Source organism: Euprymna scolopes, chromosome 35 (assembly GCF_053919585.1).
Source record: "Euprymna scolopes isolate OS-2025 chromosome 35, ASM5391958v1, whole genome shotgun sequence".
Classification (NCBI taxonomy): Eukaryota; Metazoa; Mollusca; class Cephalopoda; order Sepiida; family Sepiolidae; genus Euprymna; species Euprymna scolopes.
Genome location: NC_136516.1, coordinates 43,477,080 through 43,496,747, shown reverse-complemented (window position 1 = coordinate 43,496,747; position 19,668 = coordinate 43,477,080). Strand labels below are relative to the sequence as shown.

General features: G+C 35.6%; 1 protein-coding gene across 2 annotated transcripts in view; it reads right to left on the bottom strand.

The window, feature by feature from the left end:
* Nucleotides 1–8,245, bottom strand: part of LOC145259845 (acyl-CoA-binding domain-containing protein 5-like) — a 63,585-nt gene extending 55,340 nt beyond the window's left edge. The window contains exon 1 of one of the 2 annotated variants that reach the window (XM_080117685.1): nucleotides 8,036–8,245. In XM_080117685.1, the coding sequence (XP_079973811.1) occupies nucleotides 8,036–8,108 (73 nt within the window). In that variant the 5' untranslated portion in view covers nucleotides 8,109–8,245. The remainder of the gene's footprint in view (nucleotides 1–8,035) is intronic. The other variant, XM_080117684.1, reaches the window with a different exon arrangement.
* Between the last annotated feature and the right edge of the window lie 11,423 nt (nucleotides 8,246–19,668).

Sequence of the window (19,668 nt, the reverse complement as noted above, 5' to 3'; positions counted from 1 at the left end):
AAATTCAGATCCTGATTTCTATGAAATTGTAACAATATTCATTTGCAAACGTTAATAAATATGCCTCACATTTCAGTTTTAAAGGGAGGCATAATATGAAACCTCCCATTTGTCAAATGGATCATTTAGTACATTACAAAAACGTGGATAATCTGGTTTGTTTATCACCGTGCACACTGACTGACATCATCTAAATATATATATAAGGCAAAAGTGGCATGCGCATTTTTGTATGTCCACCAAAGGCTTTTTTCGCCGGGGGGGGGGGGGGGTACTATGCCTTAGAACTGTTTATATACCCCCCTAGATCATAATATCTACTATTTGCGAAGGGACATTGTGTCTAGATTTATTTTGATCAACTTTTATAAAATTTGCGCTATTCCGTTCTGTCACGTGTTTGTTTGGCTTTTTAGTATAAATAAAGTGAAACTGATGGAGCGAAGGCAATTCCTCGGCTTCCCCGCCGGGGACGTCCAGAAAGCAATCAGCTTTGATCAATGCGGTGAAAACCGTCATATCAGATAATTGCTATTCATTTGGACACTCCCCTTTTTTATGGGGAGCTGGTTTTTCCCCCAACATCTTGGGGAAACAAAACAAAACCCAAAAAACTGGCTCACAGCCAAAGTTAAATGCGGGATTTCATTCCCCTATGGCGTGATGTTTGATCTCATTAAATTTACGCACCTGTGTGAACTTGTTCACTTAACTTTTTAATCGTTTAATTTCAACAATATTCATATCTCTGCTTTCTTAGCGTTGTGGTACGAAGTCAGGCTTTTTTTTTTCGCCTTCGCCTCAAGGCTTCGGGTTCAAGCCTTACCTATCTACCAAAACTTTTTCTTTTGCTGTTTTTACACCTCCAAACACCTGGGCAACGCCGGGCACCCTCGCTAGTCTATAATATAAAGGACAAAAATCTGTTTCAATGTATGTTTGTATGTGTGCCTAAAACTTTTGACAGAGACGACGGATTTTCACAAGATCGGTATAATTTTGAAGCTCGACCCTTCGGATAACAAATATTAAAAATTGGCCAAAAACATTAACTCCTTCACCCTCAACCCGGCAGCTTTTTACAGGGAGGGTCGATTTTTTTGCCAACATTTCTTGCATGTCATTCAACCCTCGCGTTCATGACGTCGCTTAAAAAGCGTTATTTCGACCGCCCGTGATCATAACCACAGTGGGCACATCGGTAAGACAGTTTTTATTTTTTTTCACCTCTTTTTCCTCTGGCGCGTTACGGGTTCGAGCCTGCTTACTACTAATTTTTTTTTTTTTTTTTGCGTTCGCAATTTTCCAACCAACACTGTTACACACACCTCCACTTTCTTTTCTGCTTTCGCGTCACGAGTTCGAGCCTGCCTGCCTACTACTACAACTTTTTCTTTTTTTGCACAAGACACACCTCCAAACACCCGGGCAACGCCGGGTACCCAGGCTAGTCTATAATATAAATCTCACCTGTCTGTTTAAATGTTTGTATGTATGTATGTATGTTTGTCTGTCTACCTAAAATTTTCGATACAGGCAACGGATTTTCACAGACAACAGATATAAAAAAATTGGCTAAAAACATTAATTCCTTCACTCTCAACTGGGCAATTTTCTACAAGGAGAGGGGTCACTTTTTTTGCCGATATTTTCGAAAGTCTTCCCTTCTTTTCGATTGACTAGCCTTAATTTAAACCTTCGCCACTTCCAGTTTGGCGATGGACGCAACGGCAAAGACGTCATGTTTTTTTTTCACATTCTTTTCCTCCTACTACCACTTTTTTTTTGTTCAACACACACCTCCAAACACCCGGGCAACACCGGGCACCCAGGCTAGTCAATTTCTAAAGCAAACCCTTTGTAACATTAGAAAGGGATGACGTCATTCATTGAAACATGTTGAAAACATTTTACTTCTTTGGTTTTAACTTTCTAATCATTATGTTTTAGCTGGGATGGGGCATTCTACCGGATGGCAGACATTCATCCACTATTTCAGTCACTCTAACCGAGAGATCTTTTTAAGATTCTAACGGTTTCTTAGAGTGTAATTGTTTGTATTGCTCTTGCACTTGATTCACCGGATATACTTGCCAGGTAATTTCTTTTTCAGAAGTGTGTTTGCTCTTTACTCGAATGATAGAGATCTACCTCAGATTCCAGTTTCTTTTCATATCGTACATAAGGCGTTGGTATATTGTTATCTTCTCTCTTTCAGCTCTGTTAAGGCCAGCATCATTATGGACACTTACTTCAACTAAGGTTGCTGCTTTCTCCCTGGGCTTAACAGCTCCATTTTCTAGGTATGTATGATTATGAAAACATCAGTAAGAGATTCTTTATGTCATCATAAATGTTATGGACATTATATAAGTCATGAAAATATATATGGCAATTAAGCTACACAAAATTTTCTGCTTTTTCATCCTCGTGAGGATTCATCGGGCTGTGTATGTTTTGAATTTTAGGTTGTTTCAGGTATACGAGATTTGAACGTGTAATATTTCTATATGATTCCTATTACGGTTATTAAACAGATGAGTATCGGCTAAAGAGAGCTTGATAGGGGTATCTAAAACAATCCCCTATTATCAGGTTTGAAACCGACGGTACCGATGACTTATCTAAACTTTCTGTAAATAAAAAATATAAATAGTATGCTCTTATTTTTGGAATTTTTTCTTATAATAGAGCACTGTTGGAATCTTTTTTCCAAAATACTATAACTATATATATATATATATATATATATTACAAGTGAGTCACCACTTATCAAGGCTCAGCAGCAACTCGAGGATAAAGGCTAATGAATGTAAGGCAGTAATGTAATAATTGTTAATGGTGTAAGTTGGGTAGAATTTGATTATTTAAGGCTACGGTTCAACAAGAACTGGTTTACATTAGATTTGAAGGTTACAATATTGTAGTCGGACGAGTATCTGGCAAGCGGAACAGTGTTCCACAATTGGACACGTTCTAGGAAATAAAAAATTTTTTCATGGAATTTGCATTTAAATTTATGCACAGATACAGAGTGAGGGAAATTGTTGATAGAAGTTGTAGCTAGTTAAGTGTTTTTTGTGCAAGTCCAGCAAGACCATAGATTAGATGAGATGAGCACTTGCCATGAAAATGACGATAGGGCAGAGAGAGGCTTGCAACGACTCTTCTGTGGGAAAGAGGTTGCAGGGAAGAGAATAGGGCATCACGTAGGTTTCAAAGCCGGTTTGAACTTGGAACTCAAGTCAAGGCAAGATAGGGCACAGCAAGTAGCTCCTGCCCGAATGTGGCAACAGTACTTCAATTTAGGACGTACTTGACTCTTATACAGATAGAGGATTGCATCAGCATTGAGATATCTACTGAGGCAATGATCCAACCATTTTTCCAGCAATCTTGGCAACAGATTTGATGTATGTGTTCCATTTCAGATCAGGAGTGAAGGTCAGACCCAGAAGCTTGTCAAGACATAGTGCTTCCCCAAGACAAGAGCCATTCATTTCAATTATATATAATTATTTACTATGATATTACATACCTACAGATACCAGTGTTTCATCCTTTCAGGAATCATCAGCGCACGGTGTCATGATTAACAACGGACAATAGATTCAAACCTGGCAACATTTCTGGCTTCATTAGCAAGGACCTAATCCATTCGGCTACCGTTAACCGCGAGAAATACTGTTGAAATTTAAACATTTATTTTTTAAATGTTTTAACGTCTGTAAGAGTGATCTAATCATTATATGATGATTTGTGCATAAGAGCTAAATTGACCGACTTTTTTTTTTTATTTCAACTGAAAGTGCTCAATGATAAGAAATGAGTTATATATATATATATATACAGGGTGTCCACAAAGTCTGACTACATTATGTAGCCAGACTTTGTGGGCACCGTGTAGATTATGTAGCCAAACTTGTTTCTTGCTAATAAAGTCAGATGGTTTTGTGGCCAGGTTCGAATCTCCCAACCAGCTGTAATCATAACTCCCTGCATTGATAGATTCCTGAAAGGATGAAACATTAATGTTCATAGATATTAAAAAATTTATAATAATAATAATTTATATATATATATATATATATATATATATATATATACACACACACACACACACACACACAGGGTGCCCATAAAGTCTGACTACATAATCTACACGGTGCCCACAAAGTCTGGCTACATAATGTAGTCAGATTTTGTGGACACCCTGTATATTCAAAAACAGGTTGCTGAGCATAATTCATTCGTTCATTTCATATAAATCAGATGGTTTTTGTTGGTATTCCTCCCAATCCCTTGATATCTTTCTAATTAGAATTCTTTCTACAAAGACCCCAAGTACTTATAGGAGGGACTACGTAAAGGTTGCTAACATCTCCAAGTGAAAATGTTTCCGTAGACCGAACTGAATTCAAACTTGGTACACCCAGGTCGTCAGTCATTGTTGTTAACCACTTGGCCAGCGTCACATTCTAGTTGTTGATGTATGGTTCTGCATGTAGTTCTAGGAGGTCCAGGTACCTTCCTAAGCTTTGCTTTCTTTCTTTGAGAAGGGATTACTTTATTGCTAATCTGGAGAATGCTGACAAGGTGTTCAAACAGTTTATGTAAGCCAGAGTGCTCTGCCTTGTGTCACATCGTCACTCAGTAGGGAGGGTAATTATCCTTAATTGGGCAGCAAAACATCTTTAATTCCTAGTTGCTTGTTTCGGAAGAAACCAATACATAATATCAATTTACACATTTAACAAGCCATCTCCATGAATTATTCGCAAAAAAATAAATAATTTCCCCCACTCTTTATCTGTGCCAAAATCAAAACGTAGATTCCATGAACAAAGCTTCCTTCTTAGAAGTGCACGCCTGTGGAACTCTCTTCCGTTTGCCTGTTTCCCACCTGACTACAACTTGGATGTCTTCAAGTCCAACATAAACAAATTCCTGATGAACCGCCCCCTTAAGTTATCAAATCTCCAATACTAACGATTACTACGATACTATCCCATTGATTACTGTACACGCAATAACCCTTATCCCAGAGTGGCTTCCGGGCCTTGATAAGTGGTGACTACCGTGTAAAAAAAATAAATAAATAAATAAAATAAAAATAATAATGTTTATGCAAAGAGGGTACTGTGCTATTTTTTTTAATATATTTTCACAAGTTAAATTCAATTGTTGCTAAAATTTTTGTTTCAAATGTTAGGTGAAAATACAGAATAGTTACAAACGCTCCTTCCCTCCCCATGTTAAGAATGGGTTTCTAAATATTATTTCAGCACCGTAACATCTCTGCACAAGTACCAAAATAATAGTCAATAATACTCAAGACTTTTTGTAATTTTACACAATTATTCCAGTCTTCAATCGGGTGGGTTTTCAAGTGTCCTAACTGGCTAATCTTTTGGCTAGGAACAGAGTGTAGTATCTGTCCCGATGCTAAACTTAGTTTATTCTGTCCTCAGTCAGTGAAGTAGAAATCCTTCTAAACAAAGGCAATTTTTGTTTTTGTTCTAAATTAATTCTAGAGTGCACTTTATTGAATGTACGGTAAAATCATGTTGACACACTCGTTCTCACCAGATCACCGAAGTTAAGCAACGTTGAGCCTGGCCAGTACCAGATGGGTGACCATTTGGGAAGGCTAGTATGCATCCTCACCCCCAAAAAAGAACTCCTCGCTACAAAAGCATCTACAAAGTTGTAGATGGCCTATGCACCTCCAGAGGCTCAAGGCTATGTTTTTATGTATGTTTATGTTTGCACTTTATTGGGGATATGTATTTCTCCACATTAAAAAAAAAAAAAATCGACCTTATTTAGAAAGCCATTCATAACATGGGGAGGGTGACCTTGTTAACTATTTGTACTTTCAGCTAACAAATAAATTAATTATATAATACATTTGGGATAATGAAACTTTTACTGTAAGTTATATTACGGAGGAAGGTTAAGCTAACATCGTTTGCTGCTGACTTACTTCTAAACCGAATCGGTTAATATTCCTGTTTACTATATATAAGTGCAGCGTCTATACCAGGAGACTCTAGTATAATGCTAAAACTGTTTGTCTACGTGCACAATTGATAACGTCACAAATGACGTCATTAAAAGATAACGTCATAACACGGATGAGGATGACCATGCACAGTGAGACCCTTCACATTTTATCTCACAGGTCGCTTACTAGACTCCTAGATTACTCAAACTCTAATTTTTGCTTGCTTACTGGTTTGTTATCTTGTGTCCGTGCATACTGGGTGACGTTATCAGTTTGTCATGCCAGTCATTAGTCTTGAGTCATCGTTCTTCCTTAGCTAACTTCTTTCTCAACCGGTTTATAAAGATGGGAAAAAAAATTGCCCCTAATCTTCTTTCTGTCAAGTTTCTTTTTTTTTTTTGGGGGGGGGGGTGATATGTAATCGTAATCGTCTACAAGAGTAAGATCTCAGTTTCTTTTTCATTTTTGAGGGGGGGGGGACAAAGGTATTAATCTAGAAATTTACCAAAAAAGTAATCTTATCTTTTCGGTTTTAAGATGGCCGAGAAGAAGCACTGCCACTAGTGTAGTTTAGCATCCCCAAGCAAATTTTTATTTTAAGAGAGTTTCGTCACCCATGCCTCTTCTCGTGTTAAGAATGGCTTTCTACATTTGTCTGAGAATGTTAAGCTGCACAAATGTCGACAGCTGTCATGGAATGATCGTAAAACAAGTGGTACTCAGTGACTGCAGTGCACTAGTAGTGCACTTATTGATCCGTGCTGAAATAATAACATTATTTAAAAAGCCATTCTTAACATGGGGAGAGGAGGGTGTTTTGTACCTATTCTGTACTTTAACCTTACAATTGAATAAAAAAAAAAACATATCATAAAACTTTAATTAAACTTGGAAATACGATTTAAATAAAATAGCGCGGATCAGCAAGTGCATTCGCACCAAACAAGTTTGTACGAAAAAATTGTCAAAAAACAAATACATAACAAATAAATGTTCCTATTTACTTGCCTCCCCTCGAGGGCAGAGTTCAAGGTCAGTTTTTAATGTGGGGAAAATCCAGCTCCCCCCCCCCCCAAAAAAAAAGGGCACCCTGGATAGGAACAAAAATTAAAATTGTCTCGGTCATGAAGGATTTCTCCATTGACCGAGGAACGAAAAGGTGAAGAGTAGCATCAGAACAGATACTACACTGTGATCTTGATCAGAAGTTACTTTTCTACCTAGCTGGATAAGGTTTTAGTGTTTTTATTTTATGTAAAATGTTTATTCGGTTCGTAAAAACAAGTATTGTTGAACGCTGCCGGAGAACGAGAAAAGATGGCCGCGATGTTTTTGAAGACTCGATAATCACTTCAAAATAAGAACTAAAACAAAATGATGATTAAAAGATAAATGGCCCAATAAATATTACCGTGACATTTATCGGGTGGGTTTGTACCAACCACCATTTTTTTTTAAATTTCAATTTGGGTCAATTAACAATTTATATCCGTGTAATAATACAACGGCGAATGATTACTGTTGTTTGATCATAAAATTATTAATTCAGCCAGATTGTTATAAATTGTTGTTTTGTTTTAATGACAGTCATCTTAAAGCTGAAAACTTCAATAGTTTCAAAATCGTTTGACAAAATATATGTTGTCCAAAATATCAGGTAAACAAAATATTTTTTTTAAAAAGTAAATAAAAAAGAGGTGTGTTTGTTGACACAGGCATTTTTTTTTTCTTTTTTTTTTTTTTCAAGATTTCATTTTCATATTAAAGCAGGAAAACCATTTTAAAAACCAGCAACATATTATTAAAATGGTGTTGAAAACTGTAACATTTGTGTTACATAAATAAACGAAACATTTTTTAAGAGATTAAAATGTTAAAAGAAGAATATTTTGTTTAAGTAGTCGACCAAATACCGTACGGCGAAAAGAGGGTCTTCATAGAAAATAAATAACATACTATTTGATCGTTAAATAATATTAGAAAAGAAAAGATTTAAAAAAAAAAAAAAAAAAAAAAATGACCAGTTACCATTTTTAGGTAAACTCCTTATGACCCTAACAGCAGCATCAAATTTGTCCCTCGGCGTTGTTGCTGTAGCCATAATAGCGATCTTATAGCTGCTATCCGGTGCATTCAAATACACTTGTTAACGAGCAGCCATTATGTTATCTCGGTAGAGGGAGCCACTAGCAAAGGGAGATAACTGCTGGTTTATACAAGGGAGATAATAGAAGTCTTACGAAGGGGGAATAATTCAGTTTCGAAGAAAAGATGAGTTATCTTTACAATTCAAGTTTTCACCTCGCTTCCGGTTTCCCCTCCTCATGTTAATTTTTTTTTCTTTTTTTTTTAATTACTATCATATCGTATGAATCTAAAGATTCTATCGTTGGCATTGACTTGCTATGATAATCTTATGTAAAATTGTATTTTTTTTCTAAATTTGTAGAATAACACTGCTGGATCAGCAACCCCTAAAATAAGATTCTACATTTTTTTTTTTTTTTTTTTTTTTTTTACGGGCATTACGTGTGAAAACTTTGGCAAAAAGAACAAAGTTAAAAAGATATTTCACAATTTACAGTAAGGATCAGTTTCATATATAAAAAGTCCTGTCTGTATGCCGAAAGATGTTACCGTGACTGTATACAGACAGTGCTAAATTCCGTTTACATGAGCAGGTAACTTTTTCGACAATTGCACAAAACAGCCCAAAAACCCTTATTTCGGGCTTTTTGTGTGGCTCAACATTGTTCATTACGAACCATATATAGATAAGGACAATCTAGGGACTCATACCTTTCAGGAGAAAAAAAGAATTTTTTCAATTCGGTGCGTCCATTTGAAAGTTTTCTTGGTATATACACACACATAAATAAATAAATAAATAAACATTTAGAATTTAATAGTATAGATTATTATTACTATATATTACTATATGTATTACAGCATGTACATATATATATATATATATATATATATATATATATATATATATATATATATATATATATCAGGCTACACTCTCTTCTGGATTGGTAAACCAGAGGGTATCTGTAGAAAGGGTGGAGTCGATTTTGCAATTAAAACATCCTTGGTTGATACTATGGAATTTCCTCCCAGTATCTGTGACCGCATCATGAAACTTTGTGTTCCTCTCTCAAATAACAGATTCGTCACTATTCTTTCGGTCTATGCACCAACCCTCCAAGCGAATGAAGATGACATCTTGTGTGTCTACAAGTCTCTGCACTCCATTGTTGCATCTACACCAATTAATGAAAAACTTGTTATTCTTGGTGATTTCAATGCCTGTGTTGGGAAAGACTATGAGACCTGGAGTCCACTTAGCCACTATGGTATCGATACCATGAATGCTAATGGCCTTAAGCTACTAGAGCTGTGTTCAGAATTTAATCTTGCTATCTGTAACACTTTCTTTCTGAACTGAAGCACAAAGCTATTTGGATACCTCCACATTCAAAGCATGGTCACCGAATTGACTTCATCATAACTCGAAAACGCGACCTTCAAAATGCATATACTGTTGGTGTCATGTGCAGTGCTGAATGTGACACCGATCACAAGTTGGTGGGAGGAAAGTTTAATCTATGAATATGTAAGAAATTTCGTCATAGTGGCATTAAGGTGCCTAGCCGTGTTGATGTCGCCAAGTTAAAGTTGCCTGAAGTTCAAAAGAATATGGCGGAAAAGCTTCATAATCTTGCATTTGATGGTACATTGGTGAATTTCAAGATTCAGGTTTATTCTGCTGATGCTGTGTTCTTGGCTCAAGAGGGATAAGAACAAGGACTGGTTTGACAACAACAATCTTGAAATCAGTTGCTGATGAATAAACAAACAATTTATGAATCTTTACTTTGTGAAGATCATTCTGATCATACAACTAATTTGCGACAATACAAAGAGATCAGAGCCAAATTGCAACGTGAGCTAAGAAAAATGAAAAACCAATGGTGGATGAATATAACGGAGCAGATCTAAAAGGCATTTGACACAAAAAATTCAAAGGAATTTTATGAACTCCTGCGCCAAGTATTTAGTCCTCCTTCCTCTTCAATATCTCCCCTGATGTTGAAATATGGTTCTGTTGTGATTAAGGATCCAGAAAATATCTTGAAAAAATAGCAAGAGCACTTTACTGATGTGTTTCACAATCCCCCAGCAGTGGATGCTGATGCAATTGATAGCCTACCGCAATGTGATATCATATTTACATTGGATCGTTTGCCTAGTCTGGTTAAGGTGCAGTTGGCTATTGCATACGTCAGCGGTGACAAGGCACCTGGTTTGGATAGTGTTCCGGTGGAACTTCTTAAGATTGGAGGTGTGAATATTGCTAATGCTATCCTTGGTTTTGTTGAGGAAATCTGGGAAGGCGCTCCTGTTCCAAAGAATTGGATTTATGGTGTCTTGGTGATCCTGTTTAAAGGAAAGGGACAGAAGAATGTTTGTGATCACTACCGTGGGATTATGCTTTTGGAAGCTGTTGGGAAAGTTGTAGCACGACTTCTATTAAACAGGTTACTGGAGGATGTTTGTCCTAATGCTATTCCAGAGTCACAAAGTGGCTTTAGGTCTGGCAGAGGAACTATGGATATGATTTTTTCAGCCCGGCAAGTCCAGGAGAAATGCATTGAACAACAGATACCACTGTATTAAGTGTTTGTGGATCTAACAAAAGGATTCGACAATGTTAACAGGGATGCTCTCTGGTTGATCTTAGAGAAAGTAAGGTGTCCTCCAACCTTTGTTAGAATATTGAAGGAACTGCACAGGGACATGAAAGCTCGAGTCTTGTTTAACAGAAAATTGTCTGATGAAATCCCAGTTGACAATGGTGTCAAACAAGCTGATATTCCTGCCCCTACTCTTTTATCTATATATTTTGCTGCTCTACTTGCTCATGCGTTTCGGGATTGCGATAAGGGTGTCATGTCAAAGTTTTGAACCACAGGTCGCATTTTTAATCTTAGGAGATTTAATGCCAGAACCAAGCTGCATCATGTCTTGGTCAAGGAGTTATTGTATGCAGACGATGCTGTTTTTTTGTCACACACTGAGACTGATATGCAGCATATAATGAATAGCTTTGCTGACTCCTGCACTACCTTTGGTCTGAGGATCAGTTTGTCTAAAACAAAGGTGATGTTCACTCCTGCACCAGGCCAGTCATATGTGAAGCCGAACATCATGGTCTGTGGTGCTAGACTAGGAGTAGTTGATTCATTTTTCTACCTTGGTAGTTCTCTGTCGAGGGATGGCTCTCTTGACACTGAAATCCGCAGACGAATTCAGAAGGCATCTGTAGCCTTTGGAAGGTTGGGGAATAGAGTGTGGTCTGATCGTGGCATCACAGACAGGACTAAGATCTGCGTTTACAAGACCTGTGTGCTAACCACACTGTTGTATTCATCGGAGACATGGACATTGCATCAAATGCACATTAAATGGCTTGAACGATTTCACCAAAAATGCTTGAGATGTATCATAAACATCAAGTGGCAAGCATAAGTACCCGATACTGAAGTCCTTGTGAGAGCATGTTGCTCTCGTGTTGAGACACTTGTAATCAGACCTCACATGCATTGAGTGGGCCACCTGGTTCGAATGAAAGATTGTAGGCTGTGGAAACAAATTTTTTACAGAGAGCTGGAAAATGGCAGGCACTCTCAGCACAAGCCTAGGAAGGGATTCAGGGACTCTACAAAGAATAATTTGAAAGTTTTATAAATCGACATCGACACATGGGAAGAACTTACTCTGCAAAGGCCGAAGTGGCGAAAGCTTGTACGTGAAAGTTGTGATGCTCTAGAGAAAAGAAAGCAGGCCTACAGCAATCTGAAGCGAGAGCTTTGCAAAAGTTTAATTAATAGTCTTAACCATAACACACGGAGCTGGAAATGTGATACTTGTGAATGAATGCTTTTGTCAAAAGCTGGCTACGTCAACCACCTTAAGTCGCACAAAACTCCTGTTCAGGTCAACTTTGCACCTACTATTCCAAACCAAACGATCTGTTTAATATGCAGCAAAGTTTTCAAGTCTACTGCTGGTTTGAGAAAACATGTGATTGTTCATAGGAATACCCTTCAACCTCCAGATGAAGTCAACTCAGTGGAAATTGCTCAATTTGCATGTAACATCTGTTTCAAGATGTGAAAATCTGTGGCGGGAGTGCAGAGTCATCTGAGATGGCATGGACGATGAGATTGGGAGAACTCAATGTAACAGCGATCATCTGGAAGATGCAGCAATCATCACACACACACACACATATATATATATATATATATATATATATATATATATATATATATATTTAATTATATATATTTAATTATTACTATAATTAATTCAATACCAACAGACACTAGTGTGTCATACTTTCGGAAATCATCAGTGCATGGAATTACGATTACAACCGACTGGGAGATTCGAACTAAGCCACATATATATATATATATATATATATATATATATATATATATATATATATATATGGTGTATGTATATCTATAATATAAAGCTGAATGTATGCGTGTGTGTGTCTGGTCACGAATAGGCTCCTATATGGTTGACTATTATAGAAAACTGATCACATATAATGATAGAAGATGTATCGAGACACAAAAATGGGTATGTTTGATCTGGTATAATGATGATTCATTAAAATTGTGGGGTCTGCGTATGCACCTGGTCCACAGAGTATGGAAATAAAAAATTTAAAAATTAAAAAAAAAAACGTTTACAAGTGTTTTTGATATAGATATACATAATAATACTTTGATAAGTATGTTTTAACTTAAATAGGGGTGATGTAATAAAATTGTGGGGTCTGCGTTCACGCCTGGACTCGATAGAATGGAAATAGGCACAAACTTTAATAAAGACTTTTCATATCAATCTGCATAAGTATACTTTGATAATTATGTTTCAGTTTGAAGAAATATGGTATAATAAAATTATGGAGTGTTCGTTTGTGCCTAACCCCCATAGAATGGAAATATGTCACAAAGTTTAACAAGGTTTTTTAATATAGATCCACAGAATATTGTGATAAGTGTTTTAGTGTGAACAGGTATGGTATAATAAATTATGGGGTTTATCTATTTTATTTTTACTTTCATCATATTTTGCTTTGGTTTTGATACCCCCAAATTCGAAGCTATCTCTTTACAACCCTTCCTTTTCATAACCTATCATACTTTGATAAATCAGAGTCCATTTTCTATAGGCCGTTTTTGAACCAACCCAACGACGGGTACTTTTGCTAGTATATATATATATATATATATATATATATATATATATATATATATATAGAGAGAGAGAGAGAGAGAGAGAGAGAGAGAGAGAGAGAGAGAGAGAAAGAGAGAGCGAGAGAGAGAGAGATACATCAGGTTAAAGGTATTAAAGAGTGATAACTGATGAATTTAACAAGGTTATTAAGAGTGCTAAATAAAAGAAGAGCAAGATATATTTATTAATATAAACAAATTTGAATGGTCACAACACCGGACATGCTAACGTTTTGAACAAATTGTCGGTTAAAAGCAGAAGTTCTCGTCAGACAGCTTAATAAATAATGGGTGGAAAGCAACTATTTATTAAGTTGCTGGACAAGAACTTCTAGTTTTAACCAACAATTTGTCTGAAACATTAGCATATCCAGTGTCACAACCATGTAAATTTGTTTATATTAATAAATATATACATACATACATACATACATACATACAAATATATATATATATACATACATACATACATGCATACAAATATATATATATATATATATATATATATATATATATATATATATATATATATATATATATATATAATGAAATCAAAAAAGATGTAGCGTTTACCTGATAGACGCAATGGTAAACTTCAATCTAATATAACTACCTATATATATATATATATATATATATATATATATATATATATATATATAGAGAGAGAGAGAGAGAGAGAGAGAGAGAGAGAGAGAGAGAGAGAGAATTTAATCCCAACCGAATAAAAAAAGCTCAATACACAATAGAGAGTAGAGCTTATTATAAGAGAAAGAAAGAAAATTAAAACTGAAAGTTGAAATTTACAATTCAAACTTATTGTTCAACTGAATACTCCAAAAAACAATTTACAAAGTCCTTATTCCATGGAGTTTCAAAAAAATGCTATTCTTGCTATTCTTCTCATCAGAGGACAGAAAGAAATCAGCAAATTATATTTGTAGTAATGTGAAACCGCAATTTATTATAGTCATAAATTGTAATCAGCCGAACGAATATATATATATATATATATATATATATATATATAAAAATACCCGCGGAGGTTTACGTTATGTTTTGAGAAAAATAGAAAAACCGAATGAAATTATTAAAATAATCAACGTTTCGTCCTTATTTCAGAGGGCATCTTCAGGATATTGAAGTAAAAATGCAAGAAAAGAAAAAGTCATAGATCATACGAAAAAGAGAAACAGTTTTTGAATCTTACCCATGTAAGCTCAATGTAATTACAGAGCATATAACAAACAAATGACAAAAGTCTATATTCTAAAGTTCATAATGTTCTTATATATATACTAGCATGGTTGCCCGGCGTTGCCTGGGTATTTGGAGATGTATGTTGAGCAGAAAAAAAAAGTGGTCAATTTTTTAACTTTGACCCCTATTATGACCCCTTAACATTTATTGTTTTGGGCTCAAATTAAGTTATTAAGTTAGATCCATGTCCATGGCACCTATATCTAAAATTTCAAGTGTTTAGACCCAAAATTGTCGGAGGAGTTTGGTAGAGTTCTCAAAGGCTAAATCGTTAAACTTTGACCTCTTAATCGCCTAATTTCTGGACGAAAACCGATTACATCGATTTTCCCAAATCTCAGTACCCTGTATATCAAATTTTGAGTCTGTAGACTTAAAATTGATAGAGTTATTGCGTAGGGAAATGTACACACACAGATACACAGATACACAGACAGACAGACACTTTCACTTATATATATATATATATATATATATATATATATATATATATATATATATATATATATATATATACTAGCATTTCTGAGTGTTTGGAGGTGTATGCTGAGCAAAAAAAAAAAAAAAAAAGCGGTCAATTTTTTTAACTTTGACCCCTTAACATTTATTGTTTTGGGCTCAAATCAAGTTATTAAGTTAGATCTATGTCCAAGAAACCTATATCTAAAATTTCAAGTGTTTAGACCGAAAATTGTCGGAGTAGTTAGGTAGAGTTCTCAAAGGTCAAATCGTTGAACTTTGACCCCTTAACAGCCAAATGTCTGGCCGAAAATCGCTCACATAGATTTTCCCAAATCTCAATACCCTGTATATCAGTCTGTAGACTTTGAATTGACCGAGTTATTGCATAGGGAAATGTATACACACAGACAGACACTGATAGATGCAGTACATCGAAACCCACTCTGGGTCTGGCGTTGTCCGTTGTTGATGCAATTGCTTAATTTCATCTAATTCTGGGTTCTAGCTTTTTCATGAAAAAGTGTGTGTGAACGGGTATATATATATATATATATATATATATATATATATATATATATATATAGAGAGAGAGAGAGAGAGAGAGAGAGAAAGGGAGAGAGAGAGAGAGAGAGTGAGTGAGAGATATTAATTATAAATAATGAAATACTAAATAGAATATTTTTTATTAATACAAATATTTAAATGTTAGTGACGTTTACTTGAAAATTAAAAATGGCGTAATAAAAGATAGAATAAAAGGTAATTGCAACTTATCTTTCGAATTTTCGGATTTTGTAATCATGCCCGAATTCATTTTATTTTCTTTTGGTTTCTTCTGATGAATAAAGGGCAAAATAGATTCATTGATTGATATAATAATTAAATGGATTATTTTGCGCTATGAAACAGTCACATTCAAGAATTGTAAATGCCGACTTAATTCAAGGAATAAATTGTAAGATGGTCAACATCATAAAATTTTGAATAATGACTCTTGTCATTTGTTTATATATATATATATATATATATATATATATATATATATATATATATATATATATATATATATAAAGTCTTGCTATGAAAAATTTATTGAAATTTTCAAAAAACATTATAAACCTGTGAGGAAGGTTTACAAAATTTTTATTATCCGACAAAGGAGTATATATAAGTACATGGTAGTTTGCTTGAAGCATTGCTGGTAAAAGAATATATGGAAGTTTTAAAAGTCAAAAGCAATGCGGAAAGGACCAGAATCATGAGAGTAAAGAAAAGAAAAACAAACAAATAGACGGGTATGTTCAAGTAGAGAAATGTCTAACTGTTTATTCATCTATCATTCCTCACCTCGTTACATAATTAATTTGTAACCAGGTTGTTGGTATGTCCGGTGTATATAAAGTCTGTTGGTGCTATGGAACTTTGATTAATTTCGGGAGAAAATACCTCCCCTTTTCAAAAAGAAAACAAAAGTATATTCAAGATGTCGAAAGAGAACATCTATATAAGGCCGTCTGATCTGAACACACATCAGATAAGACAAGGCGAAATCAAAAGATGGAGAGAAAAAGAGAGAGAAAGAGAGAGAGAGAGAGAGAGAGAGGAGTCCAGAAATGAGAGGAAGAGCAAGAAAGAAAGAGAGAGAGAAAGAAAGAACGATATATATATATATATATATATATATATATATATATATATATATATATAGAGAGAGAGAGAGAGAGAGAGAGAGAGAGATAGAGTCTGGCCTGAACATATTTTAACAGATACAACAAGTTCAAATGAAACCAGATTCTCTTCCAGCCTGCTAATCATGTAAGGATATTTTTAGCCTGAAAAGACAACAAATGTAATATTTAGCTTAGGTGTTTGTTTTGTTGTATAGTGATTTGATGAAGTGGTCCGGTGGGGTGGGGGGTCAGTCGTTGAAGCTGTTGTAGCTGAAACTCATTAAGAATGTTGACGAAGGCTGTTTTTATATTTAATTCAAGCTTGTTATGAATTGGGCGTAGCTGGATCTTGAGAAAGCTATCTACGAGAGCAACACACCATTGAAATTGTATGCGTCCATTCATTATGTTATATAGCCACCATTAATGCTGGGGAGTGGTGTGGATTTAGATTGTTTGGATTATTCTGTCTACTACTCTCATCTTGTGTAAGTCGATGTAACCTCTGACTTTCTTCAGGTGTATATTGTTGAACTCAGGAATCTTTCTTTTTTTTTTTTTTTTAACTAACCTTCACTCCAAACAAGGCATATTCCACTTGCACGTAAGGGGCAACTAATTGGGACCATGCCTAAGAAAGATTAAGATGTTGGTTTATGTTGCAATTGAACTTCTGCATATCAGTACAGTTTGGGAAGCAGGTAGCAGGAAGAGAATGCCAAAGTCTAGCAGTTCTAAGGAATAAACGTAGAAAACTTTCTGGCATTTAGGAACCTCAACAGTGAAGGGGTGTGATTTTGTTGCTAAGCTGGTTTGTCGGGGATATGTTCGTCGAGGGGTCACAAGTGCAATGAGTTCATCAGAGCACATTCCATTAAAATACTTGTAAAACAAGCACAGGGGTGCAATATTGCAGCGATGGGACAGGGGTTGGAGCTTAGTTGACAAAGTTGGACCTATTAAATTGAAGACCCCAAGTTCTGTTGAACTCGGGAATCTGCACGGAATTTCGAACGGAAGCCTTTATTTAATCCACGGGCATAGCGTGCTCTGTTTTCATCTTGAGTGTTATTTTCACAACAACGACCTTCTTCAGGTATATTTTGCCAAACTCAGCAGTTTTTCGATAGTACTCGTGAATCTTTCTGTCGAAGTCAGGAATCTGCACAGAAGTTCGAACAGAACCCTTAATTTAATCTATGGCGGTAGCATACTCTTGTTCCATCAGCCATAATTGGATAGAAGTCCTAAGTAATTTGCAATTGTATTTTGAGTGTCGCCTGCATTTAGGATTGAACCTTCAACCTCTAGAAGAGCATATTTTACAACTGAATTTTACCAAGTAATTTACTCCCTACCCCATGGGTCTTTGCAGAAGGTCGGAGGTTATATCAACTGAAACGTTGTGAAAATAACACTCAAAATTAGAACAGTAGTCAGAATAATTCAAATAATATGAATTATCAATCCTCATCTCAAAAATGAAGAACCATAAAGACGTTGTCCGCTTTTCAAAGCAAATAATAAGATTCATATCAAAATCAGATCGGTAGAGTCGCTAACATTTTTTTTTTAGGGTGGCTAGCTCTCTGTCGTATTGAGATATGATATGCTGCTCTTTTAGGAAGTCCACCTTACCAGGCTGTACCTTCTCACTTTTTAGAAGGGGTTTAGTGGGGCAGGTTATCTCAATATTCCATAAGGATCTTTCACTTAGTGATACAAGCACCAAAATTGGCACAAATGACATTTTAAGAAAAATAATAATGGCACAAAGTACATTTTAAGAAAAGAACATTAGCCATCAGAAAATTCAAGATGGCTGCCAGTTTTCAAAATGACTGCAGAAGCAAACCTGACAAACTTCATTTGGGTGCTTGTATCCCCAAGTGAAAGATTGTTCCAGCAATCTGCCCCACTATAGTTTATTGCTAATTACTTGAGGAATCTCCACCTGAGAATCCTGATGGGGCTGCCCAGGCAATTTTTATTCAGTCAGAGTGCTCATCCCCTAAGGCACAGGTTTCAAATTCCACTTTCCGACCTAGTGTCACATCTTCCAACTGATTCACTGACATACAACAGGGAATGTTAAATAATCAGAATGCAAAGGTTGTAAATACGTGCTTTCACAAGAACTTATCTAATTGAAGATTATGTTTCTGAATTTTGGAGATGAGGATTCCTAATTCATATTGTTTTGTTTATTCAAACTACTATCCTCATCTTGAGTGTTATTCTCACAACGTTTTGGCCGATGTAAACTCCAACCTTGTTGCAGGTGCATCTTGTTGAACTCAGGAATCTTTCGGTTGATCTTGGAAATCTTCCTGCCGAACTCGGGGACCTTTCTGTTGAACTTGGAAATCTCCACAGAATTTCAAACGGTACTCTTTATTTAATCCATTCAAGTAGCATAGAAGGTAGATAGAAGCTCTAAGTAATTCACAATTGTATTTTAAGTGTGCTCACCCTACTGAGGATTGAACCATCAATTCCTAGAACAGTTTTACCAACTACTTTATCCACTTGGCATGCGTTCTTAAATAAAATAAAAATAAATAAAAATTCTGTGCAGATTCCTGAGTTTGACAAAAACATTCCAGATACATCTGAAGAAGGTCGGAGGTTACATTGACCGAAACGTTGTGAAAATCACACTCAAGATGAGAACAGTAGTCCGATGAATCTAAATAATATAAATAACATCCTCATCTAAAAATTTAGAAACATGTATGTAACTGGCATCAAATTTCAATCGTGTCATTCTAGCTAAGATCGCTTTTAGAAATGGTGTTGAGCTGCTTTGTTTCTTTAGTCTCTGTAAGAAGTGACCTTAATCGCACATGCGGGAGATTTATGATCTTTTTGATTGCCACGTTTAGTCTTTCCGTGAACTTGATTCTGTGTGTATTCACTGCTCAGACCGGAATCCTCCACTTATTGT